This window comes from Saimiri boliviensis, chromosome 1 (assembly GCF_048565385.1).
Source record: "Saimiri boliviensis isolate mSaiBol1 chromosome 1, mSaiBol1.pri, whole genome shotgun sequence".
NCBI classification, from domain to species: Eukaryota; Metazoa; Chordata; class Mammalia; order Primates; family Cebidae; genus Saimiri; species Saimiri boliviensis.
In genome coordinates this window covers 141,967,158-141,978,952 of record NC_133449.1, presented here as the reverse complement: position 1 = coordinate 141,978,952, position 11,795 = coordinate 141,967,158, and the positions used below count along the sequence as shown (strand labels likewise).

Genomic DNA, 11,795 nt, shown 5'->3' with positions numbered 1-11,795 from the left:
ACCAAATTGTATTTTCAGAATGTTGTACTTAACATTGACCTTTAGGAGTAAGGAACATTTAACAATGTAAAAACACAAAAAAACCTATTATTATTGAACAAGAATATGGTAGCATAGCACAGCCCTTGTATAAATAATCACAAAATTTATGAGAATAAAAATTGGATTTTCTGCCTCCATCCAATCAAACCACTACAGTTCAGGTATATATTCTGTTCTAAACTTAGATATTATAAAACAGAAAATTGGTCCCAGTGACTTGGCATTGCCAATCAGCATTTTGTAACAATAAACCTCTTGCTAAACCACAGAAAAGAAGTCAGCACACAAGCCAGTCTTGCCACTACTTCATCTACAGTGCAGTATTAACAATCATCCTAATTAGAACTTGGCGAACAGATTCCTTTAGTCTCCTACATAATCTCCTAGAAAAAAGTTCAGAAAATTCAAAAATAAACTTACAGATTTTTATTTCTACTACTTCTTTTTATACCTGCTGGGTTTGCTTTGTCTGACATTTCAATCAACCCTACTTTAGGGTTAGAGTTTTACATTTTCAAACTGAAGCACTGGATTGTGTGGCTGATCCTCCTTATAACCTGAACTATACTGGGTAATTTTTCCCAAAAGGGCTGGGGGAGAAGAGATACATTGAGGAAAATACTTTTGGTTCAGAGAATTTATAAAGTAGCTCAGGATATTACAAGATGGGGAAAAATGTTATTAAAATTACAAACATGGGTTTTCTTAGTGTCTTTATAAATAAAAGGCATAGAATACAGAAAGCCAATTAATAATAACAATAACAATAATAAAATATTAAATATATAGTGAGCAAAGACTGAATGGCTCATTCTTGTGAAACACCATTTGACGCCATTGCCTCAATGGGTTTCCTTACTCTTAATACTTGGCTGAGTGAAAGCTCCGGCAAACACACAGTAAGCTGCCTTTAGCCCACTACTAACATCAAGGAACTGCCTGATGGAATGGCCACAGATGAACAGGTCATTTGTTTCAAAAGATACTTAAATACTCAATAAAGACATAACAAACCCCCCCCCCTCACTGTTATCAGACGCCACGTTGTGGTAGAACATCAGACAAACTCACAAATTTACCACAAAAATGTGTGGCAAAAAAGAATAGTTTATATATATGTATATATATAAATTTCTATATTTATGCCAATGTACTCACTCAGTACAAATAGCAAAATAGTATACCATTTCCTAAATACAAAATATAGCTTTCCAAAAAAATGAAACACACATTAGATATAAACCATCCAAAACTTGAACGATTGAAAACTGTATTCAAAATTAAATGACCCAGAGTAGGTCTCTTTCTGAAAAGTTCCCTTCATATCGGCAAGAAGCCTGTACTACTGAAAACATAATTCAATGCCTCTCAATCAGAGAGAGAAAGAAAGAAAGGGGTGGAGGTGGAGGGAAGAAAACATGAGAATAAAGAGAAAAAGACAACTTAAAAGGGCACATTCAAAGAACAAAGGAAGAGCATCACAGAAAAAAAAAAAAAAAAAAAAAGGAAAAATCTGGCTGTATAAACAAAACCAACACCACAATTCCACACAGTTCAACTAAATGTACAGGATAGAAAACAAAAGCAGAAAAGTAGCCTTCAACAATTAATAGGCTATTTTTTGTACACTTAAAAAATAAATGAAACGAACAAGGATACCAAAACATTATATAAACACATAGAAGCCACACACACGTTGGCCTTACACTGCATTGACAGCTTTCCACATGCTAAAAGGAAAATGAGACATAAGCATGTGTCCAGACACAGGTGGTAGTGAGAAGCAGGCATCCCATGGGTGGCAAGAACACCCATAACTGTATAACTAATGCTACAACTGCCAAGTTCTGGAGTGTTGTTTTGCTCTTTATAGATGTAACACAAGTTAATTCTTCATTTTAAGTCAATGATATGACCCCGTAAAGCCTAAGGCTTGTGGGAACCATCAGGTAAGTGACCACTTCAAACTGTAAAGCACTGAGGTGACAAGTGAATTTACACTCACTGCAGATCAGGGAGAAGTGATGTTTCAAGAAATTTTAGTTTGCCTTTTTTTTTTTTTTTAATTGAAATTTATACTGTTTCCTATTAGAGGGAAAAATTTGAAGACTTCAGAACAGCACCGTTCATGGGGAAAAAATGTGTTGTTTCTCAGGAATCAACTCCCAATAATTCCTAAGAGAATACTCTCTGCCCTGTGCTGCAGGATTGCTAGGTCACCCTAGATTAAAGTGGCCAAAGAGGCTACAGGGTCATGAAGCCAGTAGTATATTAATAGTTCTCTAAAGTGAAAAAGAAGTGAAAAGTAATATAGATGTATATAAAAAGGGAAAACCAGCCTAATACTGGGTTAAGAAGAAAACACTCAAATTTTTCTGTCAGTTTTAACTACTGTAGGAGGATATCAGAACATAATTTATCATATATTATCCCCTTCATTTTTAAAATAAAGATAATTATTTTTCTATGCACAGTTATGGCTAAACCCCTTAGTAGAAACCCAGAGAACAACTCTCTGAAAAAATAAAATCAATAGCATTCCAGCTGTTCCCAGTTTTATAAGTGTATCATATGCCTTTGTGTTAAATCAAGAGTCCTTTTATCTGCATATACAGTTTACTTGTTAGAATGTTACCCCTTCAGTTTCTCCATAAAAACTGAAAAAAAGATTCCTTCACTGTGGCCAACAGCTGTGCCTTTTATATTGAAAAAATATGCCTTAGTTATTATTGAACTTTACTTTTTCAAAAGCCATTACTTGACTAAAACAACGCAGGAAAAAAAATAATGAAGAACAAAAGTAAACATGACATATCATTTTCTAATAGCAATAATAACTGAGTGTTCCAGCCTTGAATTTAAACTGTACTTTTAAGGAAATTACGCCTAGGAAAACAGTAACAATTAATTCTGCCAGCTGGAAACTCAAATAGATTCTCAGTCATCACTGTTATTAGGAATATAAAATATGAAGATGTTAACGTTGGTGGTTCATCACTGCAACAAGCAGCATAGGTGTGCTCTTTTGCAGTCAGAGTAAAATCTATCAATTTACTCAAATACATTTTTTCATATCTTATTTTGTTTTTAAAGTTAATAGTTCAATCATTCTCATGAAACCACAAGATCTCAGGACATCTTGGAATCAGGATTTTCTTCATGGAATTTCTAAAAAAGAGAAAAAGTTTAATGTAACTTACTAGGGAGGGAACCATTTATAAAGTTTCTGACACCCTGAATGATCCTAAAGTATATTATGGTACTATAAGTAAAACTATATTATATTCAATCTTCCACAAACTTTTCTTTTTTGAGACAGAGTCTTGCTGTCGCCCAGGCTGGAGTGCAATGGTGCGATACCGGCTCACTGCAACCTCCACCTCCCGGGTTCAAGCAATTCTCCTGCCTCAGCCTCCTGAGTACCTGGGACTACAGGCGCTACTGTTACCATGCCTGGCTAACTTTTTGTATTTTTAGTACAAAGATGGAGTTTCACCATATTGGCCAGGCTAGTCTCAAACTCCTGACATTGGAATCCGCCTGCCACGGCCTCCCAAAGTGCTAGGATTATAGGCGTGAGCCACCATGCCCAGCCCCACAGACCTTTCTGACTCAATATTTGTTTCTGGAGGAAGGGATAAATGAGGCATGATTATATCCAATACATAGTACAAAGGAAACACATTTTCCACACTCATCAGATGTTTTGTCATTCCAAGGCAAAGAAGCTCAGAGGCAGAAGGAATGTCCAATATAGGTTGAATATCCCTTACCTAAAATGCTTGGGATCACAAGTGTTTCTGACTTTTTTGGATTTTGGAATATGTACATATACACAATGAGGTATCTTGGGGATAAGACACAAGTCCAAATATGAAATTCATTTCTGTTTCATATACACCTGAAAAGATCTATCACAGCTGAAGGGGACTGGGAGAATCTTTTTTTCCCTTGGGGACACTGAATAAACTGCATGTTTTGAGCCTGCATTTTGACTATAACCCTGTCATATAAGGTCAGTTGTAGAATTTTCCACTTGAGATGTCATGTCAGTGCTCAAAAAGATTTGGATTTCAGAGCATTTCAGATTTTGCATTTTTGGACTAGGTATGCTTCCTCTGTATTAACAATATGATCATAAGCTATCATCCAGATTTTTTTTTTTTTGAGACAGAGTCTCACTCTGTCACCCAGGAGGTGTAGTGGTGTGATCTTGGCTCACTGCAACTTCCGCCTCACAGTTAAGCAATTCTCCTGCCTCAGCCTCCCAAGTAGCTGGGACTACAGGCACATGCCACCATGCCCAGCTAATTTGTGTGTGTGTGTGTGTGTGTGTGTGTGTATATATATATATATATATATTTTTTTTAAATTGCATTTTAGGTTCTGGGGTACATGTGAAGAACATGCAGGATTGCTGCATAGGTACATACATGGCAATGTGGTTTGCTGCCTCCATACCCATCACCTATATCTGGCATTTCTCCCCATGTTATCCCTCCCAACTCCGTACCCCCCACTGTCCCTCCTCTAGTCTCCCCCACCCCCAGTTTTATATTTTTAATAGAGATGGGGTTTCACCATGTTGGCCAGGATGGTCTTGATCTCTTGACCTCGTTATCTGCCCCCTTGGCCTCCCAAAGTGCTGGGATTACAGGTGTGCGCCACTGAGCCTGGCCAGAACTAAACTATTATTACTTAACTTAAATCTGTTAAGAAGAATAAAATTTGATGCTTTTCAGTAAGAAGTCAAGATGCGGACTGGGCGCGGTGGCTCAAGCCTGTAATCCCAGCACTTTGGGAGGCCGAGGCGGGTGGATCACGAGGTCAAGAGATCGAGACCATCCTGGTTAACATGATGAAACCCCGTCTCTACTAAAAATACAAAAAATTAGCTGGGCATGGTGGTGCGTGCCTGTAATCCCAGCTATTCAGGAGGCTGAGGCAGGAGAATTGCCTGAACTCAAGAGGCGGAGGTTGCGGTGAGCCGAGATCGTGCCATTGCACTCCAGCCTGGGTAACAAGAGTGAAACTCTGTCTCAAAAAAAAAAAAAAAAAAAAAAAAGAAGCCAAGATGCAATACTTACATATCCAGTTAAAAGGAGCCAGTCAGGTTGTTCCCTTGGTTTTGCAACGAAACAAGCAAATCAATCTTTTCAATGTTCTGGTTGGTGTTTATAGATGATGCCAGTGGAGAATTCTCTGGCATTTGCTGAGAAAGAAGTGTTGTCACAGGTGGCTGGCCCTCATTTTGTGGTTGGCCTGGCTGACTTATGGCCATCAACTGATCAGGCAATGTAGCTGGTCCAGAGGTTAAAAGCTGACTACAGTCTGCAGAGATATTGAAAATACAAGCTATCTGATTAGTAAAGATTCATGAAAAGGTATTTATTAGTTGTTGGGGAAAATTCATTACTGCATTCTCCTTGTACATTACCAAAAGTTAGGCACCTGATAGTCCAAGAAAAAGGTTTTCACAGATTGGTACTGGAATGCATCCTAGGTTTCCTTTAAGCAGTCTAAAAATACAATTTTGCTTAAATATCAAGTCACATATAAATTCCTTTGCATATAAATATTAAAGATGGGTTTCTAGCTCCTTAGAAACTACTTAAGTCAAATGGCTAAGATATTATCTGTCATTCTTACTTCATTTTCCTTTTAAGTTTATAGCTTAAAATAGCAAACATATTTTTGTACATTGCCATATTTAATCCTTCCCAAATTCACATAAAGTATGTAATATTATCACCATTTTAGATGTGACAATTGAATCCCATAAAAGCCAAATAACCTGTACAAGGTCTTATAGTCTATAGATGATAGAGTTCTAACTACAATCTGTACTCTTAAAACAACTGTACAGGCTGGGTGCGGTGGCTCACACCTGTAATCCCAGCACTTTGGGAGACTGAGGCTAGCGGATCACTTGAGGTCAGGAGTTGGAGACCAGCCTAGCCAACATAGTGAAATCCCGTCTCTAACAAAAATACAAAAATTAGCTGGGCATGGTGGTGCACACCTGTAATCCCAGCTGCTCAGGGGGCTGAGGCAGGAGAATCACTTGAACCTGGGAGGCAGAGGTTGCAGTAAGCCAAGATCGCACCACTGTACTCTATTTCCTTCTAATAATAACAATGACCAATTTAGTAATGAGAAATTAAGAGTTTCTTACTATTTTGAATGCCAAATAAGAACATTCCTGATGTCTGCTGAGATGAGCCAGGAGAATTCTGTAGTTGGTTCATTGTGCCTCCTGCTGTGTTGTGAAATAAAGCAGCCTGTGGTTGAGGCGAAGATGTGGCTCCTTGAATTCCAGGCATGTTGTTCTGAGGGGAATAAAGAGGAGACTGTTGCATATCTTGTTGATTTATACCGGTCTGCAAGGCAGACATGGAGGCTGGAGATAAGAAGAGTGTTACTTGCTGCTCTTGAGAACTAGGTGACCCTTGTACCAACTGAATCTGAGGAGAGCTATGGAACAAGGGGGTCTGTGATGATTCAGACTGGGTAGGACCTGGGTTCTGAAGTGAGGAAACTGTGGACTGACTCTGAAATTGCATGGGCTGCTGTTCTTGATTCATTGGGGCCATATTACTTTGTTGGTGAAAAATTGACTGGTTCTGTTGCTCCTGATTAGCCAGTGGATTTTGATTTGGGTTGAATATCATGTTTGGTGGTGGTTGCTTCTGAGATGCCATTGTAGCCATGGTATTCTGATTACTGAATAAAATACTCTGCTGTTGCTGCTGCTGCTGCTGTTGCTGCTGCTGCTGCTGCTGCTGCTCCTGGGATGGAGAGTTACTCTGCATGGCAACTATTGAGTGCTGTGACTGGAACATGGTTCCCTGTTGGCTTTGAGGCATTGGATTAGGTGGAAGGGAGCCCAGGGACACTTGAGGCTGAAATAAACCCTGCTGGGAGGACTGTGCCTGTTCTTGGGAAAGCATAGGAGTCTGGATGTGTGATATTGGAGCTTGCTGTTGGAAAGCAGCTTGCTGTTCAGTGTTTGATGTTGACTGAAGTGGAGAAATTGAGTTTGGTGCTGCAAAAAATGAAATCTGTTCTTCTTGGGCTACTGTGTTAGTCTGAAGATTACTCATAGGACTCTGGGAAAGAAATATGTTGGCTGACTGCTGGTCTTGAGAAACTGAAGAGCCCTGTAACACAGCAATGGTATTTTGAGAATGAAACATTGGAGGCTGCATTTGTTCAGAGGAAGTTGTAGAAGTCTGACTGTGGACAATAGGATTTGGATTATGAAAAATAGAACCTTGAGTTTCCTGGGAAAGGTTCTGAGCATCAGCAATAGGATTTTGAGGATGAAAAAGCTGGGCCTGTGAATGGGAAGACTGCTGCAAAAAATTTCCAGATTGAAGTGACATCATCTCATTCCCTTGCTGGAATAAACCATTACCTTGTTGCTGTGTACCACTATTCTGAACACTCATCATACTTTTTGTGGACGAAAAAAGGTTAACTTGAGGTTGACTGTCCCCACTATGTTGCATTTGGACCATTGTCTGAAACACACTGTTCTGAATCTGTTTTGCTTGTGTTCCAGTTTCTTCTCCATCTCCTGAACTTGGTGTCTGAAACATGGTAGTGCCAGGGGTTGCAACCTGCTGTGTGGTGGTTGTAGAAGTTTCATTTCCAGAAACTGCAGGAGGAGAAGAAAACAATTCACACTGCATTTGCATATCCTCACTGGTAGACAATGCACTCATCATGTGAGAAGTCTGCTGGTAAACTGGTGATTGCTGAAGGTTTCCATTTGCTGAAGCAGTTGAAGGGAATAACTCTGACTGAATCTGGGCAGCTGCCTGGCAGATACTCTGTTGCATCTCCATCACCATTGCGGCTGAAGATTCCATCACTTGCTGTTGCTGCTGCTGCTGCTGTTGATTAGATAACGTGTTTTCAGACTGTGGATGAACACTTTCAGCTCTTCCAGGTAATAAATTATCTGGTCTGGTATGGACTGTTGGCTCTGTTGAGGAAAACATTCCAGGGCTTACACCACTTTGAATTTGACTGACTTGTTGAAAAATGTCTGCACTAAGCTGCTCTTGAACATTCTCATTACCATCTGGAGCAGAAAATAAAACTGAAGATAACTGTTGCTGTGCCTCTAAAACTTGCTGGACCAAGTCAACACTTCCACTGCTGCCACTAGCAGTACTGCCTGTAAAACTCCCTGCTTGCAACTGCTGAATAGTATTCTGAAGCTGACTCACACTATTTGGTGATGGAAAAATATTTGATGAAATCTGCTGCTGTAAAGTCTGTGCTTGTTCTTGTAGTGGTGACTGCTGCTGTTGTGACGCCTCAGTCAGTTGTGACAAATTAACCACTGTGCCATCTGACTGTAATACCTCTCTAGACTGAGTTTCTCTTGTCTGAAACTGTGTAGCCTGCTGCAATAGAGCATCGCTGTTGGGCAGCTGACTAGAAGCAGAAACTGCTGGAAAAGTACCAGGCTGTGAGATGTCCTGGGTTTGAATAGTTGTCAGGGTCTCTGGGTTGTAAGCCTTGGGCTGAATCTGCTGCTGTTTTTCATTTTCTGAAGGCAGGTGGGAAGATGACGGTGATGAAAAAGAGCCATTTCCTGCTATGTTTGAGATGTTTTCTAATGTTTGCTGAGTTGATCCAACTGTGTTTGTAGTCTAAAAAATAAAAATCCCCAAATAACATGAAAATGTAAACATTAAATAAATTTGTAACATACATCAAAAATCACTACCATTCTAAAAATATATGCAGGATCAGTTTTCCACTCTATTATTATTATTATTATTTAGAAAACAGGTGTGGGACTATGATTCTCCATAACATGATGTCTCATTGTCCTTGGGATGTATTTTTAAAAAGTACTATAAGCAAATATAGTCAAACAAGGAAGTAGAAAATCAGCTACTGATGTGCTTAGGTGAATTAAGGGTAATCAGAACACATTAATTTTATGGTTCATGAAGGGCAGGTATCAAAATATCTCAAACGTGCAGCTCAACAGTAACATCACAGGGGAGAAGACAAGTATAAAAAAAGAAATAGGGAGTCATGAGAAAAGACTGGGAAAAAAAGAAAAACATCTCTAATTCTGAAAATGCTAAAATTAGTATTTTCATTAATATCTCATATAACATATTCATTCCTCCCTTGTCAAAATGCATATTGGAAAGCATTCCCGCTTTAGAGCAAAATTCATTAAGTGCATCCAAAGCAAAAACAATTTGAAAAAAATAGGAAAAGTTAAAGATAGCAATTTTTATACAGGAGGTTAGAAGTTGGGGCACTAGTCAATACAGCTTACCTTGAAAATAGTGGAAGATCTTTTTTCTGCTGTTACTTCCATTGGAGTAACATCTTCACTCTTAATCATACTGCTTGGTATGAGTGGAGTGATCAGGGCATTAGGAATAATATTTACCTTATCTAAATTACATCCAGTAGTCTTCATTGCTGCATACAAACATACAAAAAAGAAAAGTTTAAAAACCAGAAAAATTTCCAACTATTGCATTCTAAAATTTGTTAGTTATAATTTAAATGCTTTTTTTTTTTTTTTGAGATGGAATGTCGTTCTTGTTGCCCAGGCAGGAGAGCAATGGCACGATCTTGGCTCACCACAACCTCCATCTGCTGGGTTCAAGTGATTCTCCTGCCTCAGCCTCCCGAGTATCTGCTAATTTTGTATTTTTGTAGAGATGGGGTTTCTCCATGTTGGTCAGGCTGGTCTCGAACTCCTGATCTCAGGTGATCCGCCCACCTCGGCCTCCCAACGTGCTGGGATACAGGCATGAGCCACCACATCTGCCCAGTTATAGATTTATATCTAGAGGCAACATATAGCAAGATTCTACCACTTCTCCATATCTACTTTTCCCCTTGATTGCTTTTTTTTCTTCTTTTTTGTCTACCTGAATCCACAGTGGCACTCAGTGATGCCTACTGCTATTGCTAATGATAGTCCCCTGAGCTAAGCACATAGCCAAATCCTGATTTAAAAGTGTACTACTACATTGTGGCTCTATGGAAAGAGTCTTCAGAAAGCACATAATCTGATATCGAGAAGAAATCCTGGCTATAAAGAAAGTTTTTAAATGGCACATGGTACATGAGTTGGATAGCTCCCTTCATAAATTTTTGTTGTTGTTAGTCAATATTCTGCTGAAAGGCCAAGTGTGGTGGCTCATGCCAGTAATCCCAGCACCTTGGGAGGCCAAGGCAGGTGGATTACTTGAGGCCAAGAGTTTGAGACCAGCCCAGCTGACAATGGTGACTCTGTCTCTACCAAAAATACAAAAAATTAGCAGGGCATGGTGGCACATGCCTATAATCCCAGCCACTTGGGATGCTGAGGCACAAGAATCGCTTGAACCCAGGAGATGGAGGTTGCAGTGAGATGAGATTTCTCTACCATACTGCAGGTTGGGCAACAGAGCAAGATTCTGTCTGAAAAATATATATATATATCTGCTGAAAGTAAATATTTTCATCTAAAAATATTGTCATTTTTCTTGTCTTACTTCAACTTGCCTCACAGCCATTTGGCTAAAAACATAATTCCTATGAAAACTGATTATTCTGACAGAGGGGAAAGTGCTCATTTAACTTCTGACATTCCATATTTTATTATTCTACCTAAGTAGTTTGAGAAATGAATCATTTATTAATGAGTTCTTTGGACCTATTTTCCTCTAAATTCTAATACCAATACAATTCTCCTAACAACCAGATTTTTATTTTATTTTATTTTGAGACAGGGTCTCTGCTGGTGGGAGTGCAGTAGTGCGATCAGGCCTCACTGCAACCTCCACCTCCTGGGCTCAAGCAATCCTCCCACCTCAGCCCCCTAAGTAGCTGGGACAACAGGCATGTACCACCCTGCCTGACTAATTTTTTTATTTTTTGTAGAGGCAAAAGTCTCATCATGTTGCCTAGGCTGGTCTCGAACCTCTGTACTCAAGCGATCCCCACCTCTAGGTCTCCCAAAGTACTGAGATTATAGGCATGAGCCACCACACTCAGCCTACAACCTAATTTTGACTGAGACAAAACATCAGATCATGCACAGGGCAGGCATTTAAAAGTAACCTAAGAATATCCCATAGGACACCTTGAAAAACCGTAAGTGTTATCTTAAGTTGATCCTGTAATATTCAACTACTATTCTTGCTTTTGAATTCCATTAGATTATGAGCTCTGTGAAGGAAGAGATATTGTTGTTATTGCCTGTTGCACAGCCGGTAGTCAACAAATGTTTGCTGAATGAATGAAGAAAATGGTCTTACTTTTAGCTTTATCACTATCAATTTAGTTTGTTATAGGTTATTTGATTAATCCTATAAAAATAAAAATATGGGCTGGTTATGGTGGCTCACACCCGTAATCTCAGCACTCTTAGAGGCTGAGGCACGCAGCTCACTTGAGGTCAGGAGTTCGACACCAGCCTGGCAAACATGGCAAACCCCATCTCTACTAAAAATACAAAAAAGAAAATTAGCTGGGTGTGGTGGCAAACACCTGTAATCCCAGCTACTCGAGAGGCTGAGGCAGTAGAACTGCTTGAACCCGGGAGGTGGAGGTTGCGGTGAGCTGAGACTGTGCCACTGCATTCCAGCCTTGGTGACAGAACAAGACTCTGTCTCAAAAAATAATAATAATATAAAAGTAAAAATATACAGTCTATATTTTTCTTTTTAAAAATATTTATGTGTTTATTTATTCATTCATTCACTCATTCATTCATT

At 39.2% G+C, this 11,795-nt stretch overlaps 1 protein-coding gene across 6 annotated transcripts in view; it reads right to left on the bottom strand.

The window, feature by feature from the left end:
- Positions 1-2,476: 2,476 nt before the first annotated feature.
- NFAT5 (nuclear factor of activated T cells 5) overlaps positions 2,477-11,795 on the bottom strand; it is a 127,147-nt gene continuing 117,828 nt past the window's right edge. For all 6 annotated transcript variants that reach the window (XM_074405543.1, XM_074405548.1, XM_074405562.1 and 3 more), the window contains 4 exons: positions 9,356-9,504; positions 6,218-8,708; positions 5,130-5,373; positions 2,477-3,210 (listed from right to left, as the gene is read on the bottom strand). In XM_074405543.1, the coding sequence (XP_074261644.1) occupies positions 5,138-5,373; positions 6,218-8,708; positions 9,356-9,504 (2,876 nt within the window). In that variant the 3' untranslated portion in view covers positions 2,477-3,210; positions 5,130-5,137. The remainder of the gene's footprint in view (positions 3,211-5,129; positions 5,374-6,217; positions 8,709-9,355; positions 9,505-11,795) is intronic.